The sequence below is a fragment of the Carassius carassius genome, chromosome 44 (assembly GCF_963082965.1).
Source record: "Carassius carassius chromosome 44, fCarCar2.1, whole genome shotgun sequence".
NCBI classification, from domain to species: Eukaryota; Metazoa; Chordata; class Actinopteri; order Cypriniformes; family Cyprinidae; genus Carassius; species Carassius carassius.
In genome coordinates, this window is record NC_081798.1 from 11155313 (window position 1) to 11175438 (window position 20126).

Below are 20126 nucleotides of genomic sequence, written 5' to 3' on the forward strand. Positions count from 1 at the left end.
CTGTGAAGATCATGAGATCTGTCAGATGGCAGTCGATATACATCATACCCATTGACTAGGCATCTATGCATAAAAAAGGAATGTTAATGCACGTCATTGGACAGCTGCCATTTGCAGACTTAGCCGGGTTTTCTCTAAACACCAGAGTTCCTAGAGCAGCGAAACTGTGCAGAGGGTTTCAGATTAGACTCAAACTCTCTGTAAGTTTCTGCAATCTTCTTAAGATGCTGAAGTGCCTACTTTTGATTTAGCTTATGGTGTGTATACGAGTACATTAATGCTTCAGTCTTTCCCAGTGCAGATGGTTTAAAGCTTGATGAACTGAAAAAGGGGTGCGCTGCTTTACGGCACTGGAAACTCTGCGGAGACATAAAACCCTCAAACCAATACAGATGGGAAATAGGGATGCCTGCCAGACGCACTGTTTCTCTCTGCATTAAAAAATTTTTTTTTAGGAATCTAAAAGTTACATGCAAATGTAGCGGGTTCTTCCCCTCCTTTCTGGCTCTCTCTGGACGTGAGTCTCATAAATAGGGGATACTCATAGTGTATGCTCCTGCGCAGTAGATTAACAGCAGCTGCTGTCGAATTGTGCTGGGAAAAACTTGCCGTGGGGAAGTTTTACTGTAAAAGGGGCTGGGGAGTCAACGGGGGTGGATTAAATTTATAAGCACTGACCTGCAAGGGCTACTTCTACCAACCTTACCAAATCACTATGTCGCTCTTCCACACCACAACTCAGCTCCAAATGAGATCCACATGCCTTCCAAACCTATTATATAGACCCATAGTGAAGAGCCAATGGGATTGAGAGAACATTCCACATCAGTCAGAGCCTTTTATTTGATGATTAAGCCGAGCTTTTGGTTGCACATTCTTTGCTCACTCACTGTTCACCCCGTCCCTAATTATCATTCATTACACACCTATTATTAAGAACTCAGAACTAAGTCTCAGATGACGCTTACTTGGACTTAATATGTAGATTTTTGTGTAGGCACTATCACATACAGTGCAGTATTTTATTATGTAAGTTAATAAATACAATTATGATTAATAAATCATAATTGCACATACTCAAAAACATTAATTATGTTATTTGTGTATATTCATATTTATGCACTGCCATTCAAAAGTTTGGGTTAGTTTTTTTATTTTATTTATGTTTTTTAAATATTACAATTAAAAATAAATGTGTTCTATATTAATATATCTTAAATGAATGTTAAGTTATTGGTGAATTTTCAGCTATTACTCCAGTGTCACATGATCTTTCAAAAATCATTCTAATATGCTGATTTGCTGCTCAAGAAACATTCTTTATTATCACAGCTGAAAATGTTTGTGCTTTTCTAATATTTTTGTGGAAACCATGAGACAGGATTCTCTGATTAATAGAGAGTTAAAAAAAAAAAATGTAGCAATCACTTTTTATTATGTCCTTGCTCAATTATTCAAGTATATAATTTCTTAAAAAAAAAAAAAAAAAAAAAAAAAATTATATATATATATATATATATATATATATATATATATATATATATATATAATAATGGAATTCTAAGAAAGAATCCAGCATAACGTGGCTGGCTGTAGCTGTAATGACTGAAAGGTGCTTATTTACCAGCTTCGTTTGGATCAGAGCTCAAGAAATGTTTGTGTGCATGCAAGACCATTCATCATTAAAGACCAATAAACTTATATGAGTGGAATTTACTCTGTAAACCCAGTATATTATTTAATATAGATCTTATAGACATTGAAGTAAAGATATATTGGCATAAAGGCAGGAACTGTGCATTAGAAATAATTGCATAATTGTCATAAAGTGCGCAAAAACCCCAGTGTCTGTCATATTAGATCCAGAAGAACAGCTCATAATTTTGATGCCCAGAATTGTGATGAATAAATGACAAATGAACTGTTTGGATATGTACAATATGTATGTATAGGCTCATCATTATTCCATCCAACTTTGTAAACATGACTGTTCCATCCCATCTGATTGTTTTCCTTAATACCCATATGCAAATGTTATCTATTCCTCATGCTTATGTTTTCTACACTTCACGCACAAAGACCGCATGTGAACCATAGTGTGATCGCTCCAATGTGTCCGATCTCTCTGTCTGCCAGGAAAAAGTTAAGCACCTGGGCTTGCAGATAAATAGCCCTCATCAACTGTACCATAGAGAGTAATTGTGTGGAATCACTGGAATTCTGCAGATTCAGTTCAGTTCAGTTCAGATTGCAGAAGTAGAACGGACACTTCACTAGCTGTTATAATCATAACTGTGTTCACTAAGAAGGTTTTTAAGTTGTCACTTTCTTACCCGTCATACTAGTGTTTTCCTTCAATTTGAACTGTGTTGCCTTCTAACTTTCTGTGATAGAAGGCTGTCATTCCGCCACGAGGAAAATTACCTCCGGTAACCGGAAAACCATAACATTCTACCTTCTCAGCTCTCTCAAATTAACATATGTTCACCCCTGTGAGCTGTTGTACTTGTGCTCTGACTTTATTTGCATTATTCCAGATTGGATTACCAGAGACAGGCTGGGCGCAATGCAAATGCAGCACACAAATATCAGCCTTTAATATATATACATATATATATATATATATATATATATATATATATATATATATATATATATATATATATATATATATGCATTATATGCATTATATGCATTATATATATATATATATACTGACTGCTTGCTTTATTTTCCACATACCAACATTAAGGTTGACATGATGCTGCCGGTTGCTTGCCTTTCATTGTGCAGCTCTGGGTTGGACTGAGCATGATGGTGCATACCGACAGTGGATTCACTAGCCCTCCTGTAGTGCTCAGAGACCTGGGAAGCCATTCATTATACTCTGGCATATATTTAATAACTGGCAGGGACAGCAAGAATGCAGCTTATTCAGCATTATGGCCTGTGTTTTCGAATTAGTATGTTTTGATAAATGAACGACTGCTGTTCATAGGCCAAAGGGAGTATTAGGACTGTAGCAATTATTATGTAGTTGCCTGACCACAATTATTTGAGGTTATTGTGCACTGTAGATTACAATATTGCAGACATAAAGAAATTGAATTTATTATATATTTTTTTTATTTTAGCAATAAACTAAAAATGGCACTTCATGCCCGAAAGTTTGTCGACCCTTGATGTTTATTAAGCCTTCGCCACAAGTAACATAAACAAAACAAACAATTAAATCACTAACCACAATTGTATGGAACTGAATTAAAACCCAAAATGTTGCTGATACCCACAGGAAGAAAAACTGCTGAAATTGAACAGTGCTCTTTAAAGCACTGGACTCAAGACCTCCTCTATTACCTGTGTATTCAAGACAGATTTACAACTCATTCTAGGATTTCGAGAGCGGGAAATAAGCACACAAATAAGCCACTTAAGCTCTCCTTCAACCCCAGAGAATGTAAGCTCAATCTGATAGCAACCATGGGCTTTCCCACAGAGTAGCTTTTTCATAGAGAAGTGCATGCCAGAGGAGAGGCCTGTGTCTTGGAGACGGCAAGGGACATAAATCCTGGCCTCCCCACACCACACACCGCTCCAACTGCGTTCCTGAGCATTTCCATTGAGGTTTTTTTTTTTTTTTGACCTGGGATGCCACGCTCTAATGCTTAATAGCCATTAGGAACACCCTGGACTTTTATTTCAGTAATAAACGGGGGAACTTTCTTTTGTATGGCAGTCAGGTTGGACAAGTCCAACACAACAGTCACTAATATAGGGTTTGACACACTTTCCCCTGTAATTACCAAGCACGCTGATAAAAAATAAACTCACATATAACATTCACAAATTCAAAGACATAAAACCCCATACTTGTGGTTTTCATGAGTAGAAATTGCACCTGGTTTTATTTGTTTTCAGCACCACAAAATAAGTCTGCCTTCCTTTTGAGGAGAATATATAAAGAGATTTCAGGCTCGATTAAATGGCATTGAGGAACCATGACCAATGACAGAGACAGAGACTGAGCCTGGCCACCATGAATTTGTGGTTTAGCGCAGTGAGATTTACATCTGTTTAATCACACACCAGGATCTGTGCTTTAATGCCTCTGTCAACATGATTGAAGTGAAGTGACATTCAGCCAAGTATGGTGACCCATACTCAGAATTTGTGCTCTGCATTTAACCCATCCGAAATGCACACACACACAGAGCAGTGAACACACACACACACTGTGAGCACACACCTGGAGCAGTGGGCAGCCATTTATGCTGCGGCGCCCGGGGAGCAGTTGGGGGTTCGATGCCTTGCTCAAGGGCACCTAAGTCGTGGTATTGAAGGTGGAGAGAGAACTGTACATGCACTCCCCCCACCCACAATTCCTGCCGGCCCGGGACTCGAACTCACAACCTTTCGATTGGGAGTCCGACTCTCTAACCATTAGGCCACGACTCCCCAATGATTTGCATCATTCTTTAAATACTGTATATAATATGACTATTATTTTCTTATTTTCCAGCTCCTTCTACAGTGTCTATCATGCATCAGGTCAGTCGCACCATTGACAGCATTACTCTCTCCTGGTCCCAGCCAGATCAGCCCAATGGGGTCATACTTGACTACGAGCTGCAGTATTATGAAAAGGTATCACATAAACACACTTGAGTAATACGTAATGCATTTTACACGCTTATAATGGAATGATGCAGTGCCATTTAACATTATCATAGGCATGCAGGATTTATTCTTGGTTTTGTGAGAGTATCTTATAAATACATGAGTTAAAATTAAATTGCTGTTGTTGTTAATGTGGTAATAATAATGATAAGTATTATTAATATAGATATATATACAGTATATATATACATATATATATATATATATGTGTATATATATATATATATATATTTTTTTTTTTTATTATTATTATTATTATTATTTTATTTTTTTATTTTTTTTTACAAAAATTATATATATATCTTAAAAAGGGTGCAATAAATTGATAAAAATAAGGTGATTTTTTACTTTCTGTTTATGAAATAATCCTGAAAAAAAGTATTACAAAAATGTTTAAATAACAGTTTTAACAAAAATATTAAGCAGCAACCGTTTTCAATATTGATAATAAGAAATGTTTCTTGAGAAATGTTTTCTTCACAAATATACTGTTTTACTGTATTCTGATCAAATAAATATTTGATAAATAAAGAAACATCTTTAAAAAAAAAAAATCATCAAACCTAAACTTTTGAACAGTAGTATAAGTAATGATATATTGGGCCAAAAATGTAAATTTGAACAGATTTATATAAAAAGACTATTTTTACTAAATAGTAAAAATACAATTACTGTAAAAACAACAAACATTAAAAATAGTTACTGTATACTTCCTCCTTTAATTTATTTAGTTATATTTATAGTTATATATATTTTTTTTACTCTTTTACTTGATGTGATTTTTATTTAGTTTTTGCACTTTTTTATCATAGTATTGCTTTTATCATTATTATTAATGTTGATGTATTAAAGTTCCTTTTGAAAATGATTATTCGCTTACGGTTGCTGTTTAATTGGGGGTTTTGTCAGCTGTTTGAAATGAATAGCGAACTCCTGTTCTGTCGAGGGATATTATAAACACAGTCACTCTGCAAAAGGGTGTTGTGGTTTGATCCGGATACCAGTGGCTAAAATAATAGAGATTTCACTGCAGTAAAAACAACTATTTCACTTACAGATTCCTCTCTGTCAGCGCGGGCCGCAGAAAACACACACACGCTAACTTGTGCTTGAGAAACTCTCACGCCCACATAGCATGCCAATATTCTTTCAGTCTCCCATTTCGCTTGCTTTTGTTTCACCGGTTGACACACATAAGAAAGCCACGCCCTTAAATACAACACGCATAGTTTGACAGATACTTTCTGTCTTTTCTTTCTTTCTTTGTAATACACATACACAAGCTGACGGTCCCCAGGGCTCTGCTCCTGTTCTAACTCTTTCCTCTGTATAAATCCTTTCTCAGACAGTGCTGAGGACCGCCTGTCAAAACACTCTTCTCAGACTGCAGCAAAGCTCATATCACAGAGCTCAGAAATAGAGCTGACAGAAAAAAAGCGGAGCACTCAAGTAGTACATGTATACACACACACGCAGAGTCCTACATTCTCTGCTTCTCCTGCGCTATCACTCTTTCTCTTCTTCACTTACACAAACAGACACTCAAGCGGCGCAACGATAGCCGCAGCTTTCAGCCCAGACTAATGAATCGTGGCTGGCCTGAAAGTGTCAGCCACCGTTCCTCTGCCCAGCACCCTCAAGTCGAGCTCTCCTGATGGGGTTCGCGAGATAGATAGCCCTGTTAGAGAGCCATATGTACACCTCGGAGTCTCTTGTGATGTCCTCTAGTGTGAAAAACTGTGACCAAAATGCCATTGGATTTGTAATAATGTCTTTACCCCTTTTTTGGTTTCAGGACCAGACGGAGCATAACTCTTCCATAGTAAAGAGTCAAACCAACACCGCAGTCATCCGTGGCCTCAAACCTGGAGGCATTTATGTCTTCCAGGTCCGAGCACGTACGGTGGCAGGGTTTGGACGGTACAGTGGCAAGATGTACTTCCAGACCATGACTGAGGGTAAATATGGTTTATGTATGGTTTGTTTCATCCAAAAATCTACATCATCTCTTTAGATTTGGTTTTTATTAAAATAAATTACACGCATATGATTCAGCCCATCATTCTTACATATCCTGCTTCTTCTGAGAGCAAACCTGTGTGTAATTGACTTGCTGAGGCAGATAGTTAATCTACTAATCTAATTCTCTAATTATGATCCACATTAGCGGAGGCATCTCCAAATGGTCTGTCCTCTCTCCACTTCATTTTTCTGATTAGATCTGAGAAGAAAAATTTTATATTTTTTATTTATTATTCTCAAACTACTGTTCAAATGTGTGCGGTCAGTAACTTTTATTCAGACTTTTATTCAGCAAGGGTGCGATAAATTGAGAAAAAGTATATAAAGTAATGACAAATAATGTTTCAACAGATTAAATAAATGTGGTCACTCTGAACTTTCTATTCAGGGCAATAAATTATTGCTTTTGATACTTGATTTTCTATTTATGAAATAATCCTGAAAGAAAATGTAGTTTTCACAAACATATTAAGCAGCTTAAACTAACTTCAATATTGACAATCATAAGAAATGTTTCTTGAGAAATATTCTTTTCTTCACTTACACTGTTTTACTGTATTTTGATTAAATAAATCCAGCCTTGGTGAGGATAAGAAATGTAAAAAAACCTCTAAACTTATGAACAGTAGTATACGTACACTGTATAAATGATAACTTTGACCAAAAATTTTAATTTGAATAGATTTATATGATGCATTAATAGTTATTTTATATATATATATATATATATATATATATATATATATATATATATATATATATATATATATAAAACCAAAAGCATAGTATGGCATAATCCCTTCTGTTTGGGATTCTTAAGTCTGTTTTCTCTGTGTGTTTCAAAGCGTACATTTCATTCAGGTCGTGATCTAGTGTTTATCGTGCCTCAGAACATGCTTTATTTTCACTGTATATATTGGCTTTTTATGCTTTATTTTTTGTTTGGCTTTCTAAAACACCAGTGTCAATGTAATTTAGACTGAGACAGTATACCACAACTAAAAAGAGGGATGAGAAGTTCAGATACAAGACTTTTTTTCTGACTTAAAGTGCATTAGATAGAATAATTTATGTGAAATATATATTTATATATATATTAAGGCTGGTAATTTAACTTGTTAATTAGATTAATTAATTATGGAAAAAAATAAATTATTAACACATTTAACATTATTAACACATTTATTTTAGACACAATGTGGTCTGTTTTGCTAAATTTTGCCAACCAAAATATAAAGACAAATCAGAACTGTTCATCTCTGAGCAACCCACAGTGGCATTTCATTTCTTAATCCACGTTTTGAATGAACTGGGTGGACCATTTGACGCATTGAACCATTGGCCGTAGTCGCGTTGGATTTAAAGTGGCGCTGCACGATCGATCGGTATATGACATCAAAGTACCGCGAGAGCGATTCAAAACCACAAGGAGTCTCTGCTCTCTAAAACTCTTGTGGTTCTTTGATGTCACACACCGATCGGTCTGATGGTGATGACCCGCTTCAAGTCGAACAAGCCTAATGATTTATGGAATCAGATTTGTGCCAAATAAAACGAACGCGAACTTTTGCGAAAACGAACAAAAAATATGCATTGATAAATGAGAAAAACACTCTGAAAATAAAAACAATAAACTAAATAGCAAAAAAGTAACAGCGTCTTCAAATAAACTGCATTCTTTGTTGATTTCACCTTCAGCTTCACGTTTGCTGAAGGCAGTTTTGAATGCGCTGCCAGTGTTTTCGTTTTCGCTTTCCAAGTTTTTGTTTTCGCTTCGCAGATTTACGTTCGCCATTCTGACACAAACCTCTCGTGAGGGCGGGCTTAACAGCAGCTCGCTCTGATTGGCTCGTGAGATTTTGATTGGCGGCTCATTGAACCGGAAGTAGTGTTTTATGGGCGCGGGCGCGTGTGGGGAGATGTAATAAGAGGATATTAAAGAACATTAATGATAAAACACGGATATTTTCCACATCGGAAGAAGTAAAGGCTTATTCGAGATGACTAATCGGGAGGCTCACAGAGCGTCGTCAACATCCTCCTCGGCAGGACATTCGAGGCAGCCTGAGGTAAGTTTGTTGTAACTATTATAACGTTAATAAATAGAGAAATCGAGATATAACAAGTGTTATTCCTGTGCAGAATGCAACAGTTGGTCTTTATTTAGATTGGTAAGTGTTTGTCACGTATAGGTTTGTTATTTACATGTCTGCAGTGCACTTATGTTTTGTATTTGTATTATGTTATGAAGTTTGATTCAGTCCATTACCCTGATTGCTCTTTATAACCCAACATTTTGCCACCTTGGAATTGTAATTTTCTGATCATCTTAGAGATATTGAGCTTCAAAGATTATATATGCCATACTCCTTTGTAGATATAACCTAAAAATCACATAATGTAAATAAGTTGTCATAAAATACAAATGTGAATAAATAAATTTGGACAAAAATGTGAAAGAGAACCTTATAATTCCAAGGTGATGATACCTAATATATTCAAGGATGTCGCATGTATTTTTTAGCAAAGATCTCAGAATCAGGCTGATTATAACATCATAGAGCTGCTTAACCCTTCACTGGCCAAACCAGCACGAGTCAGGGGCAGCGCTCACGACAGTGTCCACCTGTGGAACAAGTTTTTTTTACATGATTAAAATAGAAAACTTATTTGAAATTTAAATGTGACAATATATGTTTTTACTGTAAATGTACCCTTGGTGATCATAAGTGACTGATTTCCAAAAAATTTAATGTTTCCAACCTTTGACAGGTACTTTAATGTACAGGAAATGGAGAGAGGAAAAAGGTAGACACGGCTTTGTTAATACCGTTTGTTCTAATGTTAACCTTATCTGTAAACTTCTGTAAACCAGCAGTTAGTTATAAACTAATTGTACGTTTTCAAATGTCTTGAATGATTATTGTACTATACGATGTCATTAAATGTCTTAAATAAATATTGTATATTTTACTGCCCTAGATGACGATACTCGGGATGAGGAGGCACTCTCTGTCCAATGGGTGATGCAGTGGCTGACTCGTCAAGCACATAGGCACCTGCTTCTGTCAGAGACAAGCTTTTAAATAACTGTTGAATTTGATCACACATGCACCCAAACCATTACATTTCCCACTGCACATCTGTCAGATTTTAATGAATTTTAAGAAATCATGAAAACAGCAGTGCAACATGGTGCTTGCTTTTAGTGTGGATTTCAAAACGAACTTGAATGTCTAGACCATGTTCTTCCCAAAAGTTTTAATTTCTTTTTTTAAATTCATAGATACTGTTCAACAACACTTGTTAATGATGTTACATGCTTTTGAATGGTTTACAAAGTCTTAAATACTTTTGTTACAGTATTTCACAAAAAAACATTATTGTTCAAAATAAATGAAAGGCAATTTAAAGTGATTTTCTAGTGAATTATTATACACCAGAAATTAAAAGACGGTAAAATGTCTTGGTCATGTGACTCCTTGGCAAAAGATGTTTAAACACCAACAGATAGATAGATAGTGGTTTCTAATCTAAATCATTCATGTGCCGTTTACATGCGCAACATCTTGCATTGCACTTGTCCATAACATTAAGTTACGTTGACTCTTCAGATAGGCAAAGCACAGGCTGACAGACACAGTGAGAAGGCACAAGATACCAAGATAAATTGGCAGCATAACGTTATGAAGTGTTGGCCTGAACAACCCCGTAGATGCATCTGAACACAATGAGAGGGGAAGCCCAGCAGTCAGAGCTGCCTCCATTGTGATTTCAGGTGGGAGATTGTTTCAAAGAAAGAATTCAGCTGTGAACCAACTTCTGCCTTCTTTTTAACCTATATGACATTCACAAGTCAAATGTTAAATAGAGCACAATCTTTGGATGACATCAAGTGTCTGTAGATATAGAGCCCGGTCATTGATGCCAAAGGATTCATCATTCCTTGCAGGACAATAAGTTTTTGGTCTGATAAAGGACAGTAGATCTCTGGCACCACCACACCATCATCCTCTGGGTCATTGTCAATAGTTTCCTCTTGAAAAAGTTGCTCCACCATCTGAAAAAGAAACAATTAGGTAGTTTTACAATACTAACTGCGCTGATCTCACAAAAGATAAGCCTGAACTATGTTTAGTTTGATAAATTGCTAAAGGATCTTACATAATCCCAAAGTAACTATATTCAAGTACATGAATAGGTCAAGAATGAAAATCCTGAACTTTACTTCACATCGTTCCAATCTCATGTAACATAGGCCCTATTTACACATAGCATTGAAATGAGTCTGAGATCACTTTTACTTTAAGGGAAAGGGGACATCATATACCCTTGCTATGACAAGGAGTAGCTTCATGACGATAGTGCAAAAAGTGGAAAAGAAAGAATTATATATTAAAGTGTTTATTTATTAATAGTTCAGAACCATGCCAGCTACCCAGTATATAATCATGAATAAAAATAAAAGATGAAAAATTATATGCACATTTGTTGGTATTTTATATACACAGAACAACATGAATTGGTAGAGTGCCTACCTGGAGAAGTGACATCTTCGGTCCTGATAAGTAATATATATATATATATATATAATACATATATATATTAGGGGTGTAACGGTTCACAAAATTCATGGTTCGGTTCGATACAATACACTGGTGTCACGGTTCGGTTCGGTACGGTTCGGTACGTTTTAGATACAGCAAAAAGAAAAATTAGCAGATAAATTTCCTTGATTTTTATAAAAATGTTTTATTTATTAAAACTAACAAAGTATGGTTTTTTTTTTTTTACATTAACCAATGATGGAGCTATTCTTTACCCATCTTCTATGGTGTTTTCTTAGCAGCATACAGTATAAAACAAAAACAGCTCCTTATAAAAAAAAAATGAAAATGTTATATTAGTTATGAACAAATACAAAGATGTAACTTTTTATATGGAACTCTATAACTCTTTATATTGAGTGTTTTTTACTCAATTGGTTCTCTATAGGGCTTATGTTTTTTGGAACAAAGCAGGAATTACGGTCTGTCTGAAATGAGCTCGTGAAGGAATATTGTAACAGGCTCAATTACATTAAGCATGTTCTTAAAACCTACGTTTTCCACTACAGCACAGTTACTCATTGCGCGGCTCGCGAGCCGCATGCGGCTCGTCAAGCTATAACTTGCGGCTCGCATAGTAGCTTACAGTATCACACTGCCACTTGCCTTCAGAGCATGTGAGGCGGGAGCGAGCGGGGAGCGCGAGCGGGCGGATCTTGGACAGAGCGCAGAGCGGCAATTTCAAAAGGACGGTGGACGGAGCGTCGCATTTCCCGCTCCAATTTCGCTCTGCTCACACCACGAGTCTGAAGCACGCTCATTCAAGCCTGACCCTGAATCCATTAGTCATCAACAGTAGACTATTTTCAAGCAAAACTCGGCTCAATAATGGAGTTCAAAAAGTAAAATGAGAATTCATACAGGTGTAGCCTATCAATATAAGTCGCTCCGGAGTAGCCTATAAGGCGCATCAGTCAAAAAATGCGCCATGAAGAAGAAAAAACATATAGGCCTAGCCTCGCACTGGACTATAAGTCGCATTTATTTAGAAATGTATAAAAAAAAAATAATAAAAAAAAAATCTTATGGACGGGACAGTTCTCCGTTACGGACTTGAGCGCTCTGACAGCGGCACTAAGACTGCTTTAAAACTTTCACTGAGACCTCAAACAGAAAGCACAAAGCCTGTCTTTAAATTTTATTTCGTTTTGTATTCATTGTATCTTAATTTTAATCAAGGTTTCATCAACCAATTGTCTGGATTTAATAAGAAGTAAATAGAAAATAGATAACCACGATACGAAGGAGCCGGTGTGAACCTGGAGTTTGTCTCATGAATGAACCGAAACTCAGCGTATAGCCTACTTGCCTCACAGACCCGACAAATAGGCTATATATAAGGATTGAAATGTCTACTTTTAAACAAAACAATTCAAAACGAAGGAAAACAGACTGTTCTCCCTCCCGTATGAAATGTGCATTTCTCTCAGGCGCGTTCACTACTGCGAAGATCACGAGTCAGCATCTTTCTAGCCGACAGACATAAAAAAAAATTAAATGTCTTCTGCTAAATTTTACATATTCATAATCATTAATTTTGCCGGTTCGTTGTGACAGCTTTTAGGTGCCCTTAAATGTTACATGAATGCATCAGCACTGAAAACATAGAGATTTTTTTTTTCTTTTGGGGGCATTTTGTTTGACATGCATGCCAGCTTTCGCTCATCCATTAAAGTAAATCTGTTCTTAAACGAAAATGTATTGGCCGTGTTATTTCTTTTTTGTGGGATGTCCAATTTATATGTAGAAATGTACATTTGCAAAGGTGACTTAGTATGTTGTCGTAAAAGTGGCTCGCCTTTTGATTTTGCTCTGCCAATGTGGCTCTTGTGAAAAAAATAGTGAGGATCACTGCACTACAGAGTAAGGCGCTCGCTCACTCAGTACACGCTGAAGGCTCGTTGCAAAATGGCTTATGCGTTTAACAGACCAGAAATAGAAGATCCTCCAATAACCAACAGGTCTGGTGTTTGGGTGCACTTTGGATTCCCTGTAAGCTATAATGGTGTGTGTATGTTTCTCCTTTTTTCCGTCTTTTCCCAGATACTGACACACTAATGTGATGTCGGCTTAAATGAGTTGACATGTTTCAAGTATTCCCGCTGGTGTTTTTTTTTTTTTTGTACCCTAGATGCGACATATCGTTGTTTTTTTTATCCACCACTCTCTTGCCATCACCATTATAGCTTACAGGGGAATCCAAAGTGCACCCAAACACCAGACCTGTTGGTTATTGGAGGATCTTCTATTTCTGGTCTGTTAAATGCATTGGTCATTCTGCAACGAGCCTTCAGCGCGTACTGAGTGGGCTAGCGCCTGACCGAGTAGCCTAACATAAACATATAAGTTGGTGTTTTTTTCTTCTTCGGGGTGTCAGGGGCGTTGCCTGTTACGTCGTTTGGGTTATTGGGCTACCTTGTTGAACGCATATCATTATATTTCACAATTTTTTTTATTTTCCAAATATAATTAATTAGTCCAACGAACCGTTCGGTCCATAATGCGTACCGCGTACCGAACCGAAAGCCTCGTACCGAACGGTTCAATACGAATACGCGTATCGTTACACCCCTAATATATATATATATATATATATATATATATATATATATATATAAAGAGTATTAGATATTTGTTTTTGTATGAATAAAAGATATAATTGTTTTCTTAACCAGATTAATGACATGGCGTTATCATTAAGGTAAATACAAAATAAGACAATTTCCAATTAAAGAAAGATCATTAAGAAACGTTGTGTTTCACATATCCATTTTTAAACCTAAGAAATAAGCCCAAGTAACATTATAACAACTTACTTTGGCATCCATGGTTTCTAACATAACAATCTTAGCTCACGATGCTTTTAAGAAACACAGTTAAGTTCATATAAGTAACGAACAATGTAAATAAAGAACAACTGTTGCATTCTGCACAGGAATAACACTTGTTATATCTCGATTTTTCTCTAGTTATTAACGTTATATTAGTTACAACAAACTTACCTCATGCTGCCTCGAATGTCCTGACGGATGTCCTGAGGATATTGACGACACTCTGTGAGCCTCCCGATTACTCATCTCGAATAAGCCTATACTTCTTCCGATGTGGAAAATATTCGTGTTTTATCATTAATGTTCTTTAATATCCTCTTATTACATCTCCCCACACGCGCCCGCACCACTAAAACACTACTTCCGGTTCAATGAGCCGCCGATCAAAATCTCACGAGCCAATCAGAGCGAGCTGCTGTTAAGCCCGCCCTCACGAGAGGTTTGTGTCAGAATGGCGAACGTAAATCTGCGAAGCGAAAACAAAAACACTGGCAGCGCATTCAAAACTGCCTTCAGCAAACGTGAAGCTGAAGGTGAAATCAACAAAGAATGCAGTTTATTTGAAGACGCTGTTACTTTTTTGCTATTTAGTTTATCATTTTTATTTTCAGAGTGTTTTTCTCATTTATCAATGCATATTTTTGTTCGTTTTCGCAAAAGTTGCGTTCGTTTTATTTGGCACAAATCTGATTCCATAATGATTCAATGAACCATTCATAAAGAACCATATACTTCACTCCTGAATGAATCAGCCATTTGAACGAATCAAACGAATAAATAAATGACTCGATGACTTAATCATTAATACATTTACCACCACCTACTGGCAGTTTTAGTTTATTATTTAGAGCAGCATTTCATTAAATAAATAATTTAATATTTTCATATTAATAATAATACATTTAAAAAAATAAATAATTTAAGTTATAGTTCACCCAACCAAAAATGACAATTCTGTCATCTTTTACTCACATGGTCCAAAAGAGTATATGTAATAAATTTTATCAAACAAAATATTTCTTGCTGAACCTACTTTTTGTACTCTTTGTTTGATGCTTTGCACAAAAATTACTTTAAATGATCTTTTCAGAGTAATTTCTCCAAATTTGATGTGCGATTAGATTAATAAATCACCACATCATGTAATTATATATATATATATATATATTAGTGCTGTCAACGTTAACGCGTTAATGCATGCGATTAATTTTTGTCTGGTTTAACGTGTCAAAATATTTAACGCAATTAACGCAGCATCCGTATTTTCTGCCATCCGTTGGCTAGCTTTACATGATCACGCTCTTATTCATTTAAATGCTTTTAAACATTTCAAGCGCGGCAAGACAAAAGAGAATGCGCTGTCTGTGAATGCCCTTATGTGACACATACACACGTACACACACACACACACACACACAATGCATAGACAGGGCGCCAGAATCCAGTTCTCTTAAGCGCTTGAACTAACAATAAACATCCCAAAGTGCCAGTTTTGTCGATTATCCTCATAAGAGCAATCTTAAATGATTTATATAAAGTCTAAAATGAACAAAAAGAGTTGTGAGAGAATGAGGCGAGATCCATAGACAGTATATAAACGGTGAGATCCGCGTGTCTGTCTGCTCTTAAAGGGACAGCAGCCAATAAAGCTTCCTGTCAGTAAAGTTAAAGAACAAAGGGAACAGAGAAAATGACTCGCTGCTCTTGACTAAATAACTTTTGTAGCTTTAATAAGGATTAACTATTTAATTTATAGTTTATGCAGTGCAGACTGCATATAACTTTGATAACTTTATTAAATTTCTGTATATTTCCTAACTGTTAAGACAGGAAGGGCAGGAGTAAACATGACATTTATTATGGGTTTATGTTAGCATTGTTTTAAGTTTACTTAAATTAAAAACTGTTATATTTTTGAAGCCTAATAATAAATGTAAAAAATTTTTTTTTTTAAAAATCAGTAGCTGTATTAATATCAGTAATACTGGCCTTCATTCATAAAAAGATGTCATTTAAACAAGTATTTAAATTTAACTGTGAAATTATTACATTAAAAAATATATTAAAAACGTACAAAAACATTTCTTTTTTTATTGCGATTAATTGCGATTAATCACAGAAAAAAATGTGTGATTAATCTAGTTAAAGTTTTTAATCGATTGACAGCACTAATATATATATATATATATATATATATATATATATATATATATATTGTTTCGCTTATTTAGTAGTTAGGGCTAGTTTTTTTGGGATTCTGTCCCACTTCCAGAACACTGAAGAGGAAGAATGGTAGCTTAAACACGTCGTTGGATGAACGCCCATCATTTTGCCTTTCCCAGATCACCTCATTCAGACGCAGCTGCCTCACTCATGCCTGCTCACTCGCTAAGCTGCTTATTATGAGCAGAGAGTCAGAATTAGTCTGATCTGTCCTCCCAAGCTCTCTGCTGACATGATGAGAGACAGCAACTCAGCCAGGTGATCCAAACATGAATGTGTCATGCCAGCGGGCTGCCAAGAGGTTTAAAACTTATTAAACAGGAAGTTACAGGGCAGTTGAATTCACATGAGACCCGATGAAGTTCAGGTTTTTGTTTACTCACCACCTCAGCTTTTGGGAGCTTGAAGCAAATGTTTAAATGTGGTCAAATATGGAAGCACGCTAGCACATACTTAGCCTCTAGGGTTGCTAAGTAAGCCCAGGGGTTTGTCTGGATTGTGAACGAATAGTCTGTAATTATAAACTAATAGGGAAGAACGAGAAAGCTAGGCAGGAGAGGAAGGGAAAAGAAAGTTCCCCAGGCCTTCCAACATCCCAATCCGTCTGTCTTGCACCAGTACACACCACCCAACACATTTCTTCCATCGCCTGCCCATATGCTGCTGGAGCTAAGCAGTCCAAGTGTACAGCCTCATCTGCCTGAAGGTATCTCACACATGGCTTCCTGTCCCAGATTCCCCACTGTGAAAGTGGGGAAGTGAGGGTCTCTCACCTGTGTAGACATACAATGCAGGACTCCTGTGCCTCAAGGCTGCATCAGATATAGAGACACTCTACTGGGGTTTGTCAGGAAGTGCTAACTTTTAGATATGTGTGTGTTCCTACAGAGGAGTACAACACTAGCATTCAAGAGAAGCTGCCTCTCATCATTGGCTCGGCGGCTGCTGGTCTGGTTTTCCTCATTGCGGTGGTGGTCATCATCATCGTTTGCAACCGGTAAGTTCCACTTGTGGTGATCTAAACATGTAAACCTTTAGCATAGCTTCCCCCCAATTATACCAGCAACTTGTCAAAATCCCATGCTTTTGTCCTGATTTGCTTCATTAGCGGACATTTACAGAGCAGCAGAGCTTGTAAAAACTCGCTTAATGACGAGGTTGTGTAAACAAGATGATGGTGGGCAGTAGTGAGTGTTGTTTTCATGGCTTTAGCACCTTTTTAAACAGTACAAGTAGAGCTATTTGCCTTTGTTCGCCTGCAGACGTGGATTCGAGAGAGCAGATTCAGAATACACAGACAAGCTGCCGCACTACACCAGTGGCCACAGTGAGTACTTGGGTCTTGACTACTAAACACACACTATGTATACATTTAAAATGTACACTATCAGTCATGTTTTTGAACAGTAACATTTTAGATGTTTTTAAAGCAGTTCTCTTCTGCTCACCAAGCCTGCATTTATTTGATCCAAAGTACAGCAAAAATAGAAAATGTAAAATAACTGTTGGATATTTTGTAAAATGTAATTTATTCCTGTGATTTCAAAGCTACATTTTTAGCATCATAACTACAGTCACATGATCCTTTGGAAATCATTCTGAAATCATATTCTTATTTGTTGCTAATAAACATTTATTATTATTAATATGTTGAAAAGAACTGAGAAGATTTTTTTTTCAGGTTACTTTGATGAAAGGAAAGTATCCTTTATCATCAATCATAATCATTTTAAAGCATCTTTTCAAATATATATATATATATTAGTGCTGTCAATCGATTAAAAACTTTAACTAGATTAATCACACATTTTTTCTGTGATTAATCGCAATTAATCGCAATAAAAAAAGAAATGTTTTTGTACGTTTTTAATATATTTTTTAATGTAATAATTTCACAGTTAAATTTAAATACTTGTTTAAATGACATCTTTTTATGAATGAAGGCCAGTATTACTGATATTAATACAGCTACTGATTTTTTTTTGTTTTTTTTTTACATTTATTATTAGGCTTCAAAAATATAACAGTTTTTAATTTAAGTAAACTTAAAACAATGCTAACATAAACCCATAATAAATGTCATGTTTACTCCTGCCCTTCCTGTCTTAACAGTTAGGAAATATACAGAAATTTAATAAAGTTATCAAAGTTATATGCAGTCTGCACTGCATAAACTATAAATTAAATAGTTAATCCTTATTAAAGCTACAAAAGTTATTTAATCAAGAGCAGCGAGTCATTTTCTCTGTTCCCTTTGTTCTTTAACTTTACTGACAGGAAGCTTTATTGGCTGCTGTCCCTTTAAGAGCAGACAGACACGCGGATCTCACCGTTTATATACTGTCTATGGATCTCGCCTCATTCTCTCACAACTCTTTTTGTTCATTTTAGACTTTATATAAATCATTTAAGATTGCTCTTATGAGGATAATCGACAAAACTGGCACTTTGGGATGTTTATTGTTAGTTTAAGCGCTTAAGAGAACTGGATTCTGGCGCCCTGTCTATGCATTGTGTGTGTGTGTGTGTGTGTGTGTGTGTGTGTATGTACGTGTGTATGTGTCACATAAGGGCATTCACAGACAGCGCATTCTCTTTTGTCTTGCCGCGCTTGAAATGTTTAAAAGCATTTAAATGAATAAGAGCGTGATCATATAATAATAATATATATATATATACACTGACTTCAAGCTTTTGAATGGGAATAGTGTATAATGTTACAAAAGCTTTTTATATTAGATGAATTCTGATCTTTGTATCTTTTTTTTCATCGAAGAATGCTGAAAAAATTTACTCAACTGTTTTAAACAATAATAATAAAATAATTTGTATATATAATAAATATAATTTGTATATATAATTTGTATACATAATAAAATAAAATGATTTCTGAAGGATCATGTGACACTGAAGACTGAACATTTTGCTTTGATCACAGGAATAATTTATGTTTTAAAATATATAAAAATAGAAAGCAGTTATTTTAAATATTTCTGCTTTTGCTGTATTTTGGATCAAATAAATGCAGGCTTGGTGAGCAGAAGAGAATTCTTTAGAAACATTAAAAATCTTACTGTTCAAAAACTTTTGACGGGTAGTGTGCATTATGGTTTATTATTTTGTATTATATGGTTTTTTGATGGAAGTCTTATGCTCACCAAGTCAGCATTTATTTGATAAAAAATTCTATAATACAGTACTGTCCTCAAGACAGTAAACAATCAGCATTTTACATACTAATGCCTCCATTTCTCCCACCTCACACACATCTATTTAGATACAGAATCTCCTTCACCATCAAACATACCTTTTTCTCAAAGTTGGACCTCAGTTTCTCAGGATTAATCTGTGAAATATCAATCCCACAGTTTCCCGTGAAATCCCAACAGAGAATGCATAAGATACTTCCCCTAGAAGCGATTCTGTGGTTCATCTTTGTTCTCTTGCTCAGTTCATTTTCCATCACTTGTTTATTTTTCCATCAAAGCAGTACACAAAGCTAATGCAAAAAAAATCTCAGTGCCAGGTGTTTCAAAGTTAGCAAGATCCATCAAAGATTAGTCATAAAATGAGCAATACTTCAGTAAATACCATCTTACCCTCAGAGTGCTGTTCCATTTATAGAAATAAATCTTTAAGATTCTCTCGAGGCAATCATTTAAAGTTAAGCTTGCTCACTTGCTTTGCCTCTGAGGGCTTATAGTTTATCTCTCTTTTGCTCACTCTGCTGAATAAAAATGGTCTGGCACTTTTTCTCAAGTTTTAT

General features: G+C 35.8%; 1 protein-coding gene across 2 annotated transcripts in view; it reads left to right on the forward strand.

Moving 5' to 3' along the window:
• Positions 1–20126, forward strand: part of LOC132126263 (ephrin type-B receptor 2) — a 149716-nt gene that overhangs the window by 111901 nt on the left and 17689 nt on the right. For both annotated transcript variants that reach the window (XM_059537404.1, XM_059537405.1), the window contains exons 6-9: positions 4520–4644; positions 6473–6635; positions 17249–17357; positions 17623–17687. In XM_059537404.1, the coding sequence (XP_059393387.1) occupies positions 4520–4644; positions 6473–6635; positions 17249–17357; positions 17623–17687 (462 nt within the window). The remainder of the gene's footprint in view (positions 1–4519; positions 4645–6472; positions 6636–17248; positions 17358–17622; positions 17688–20126) is intronic.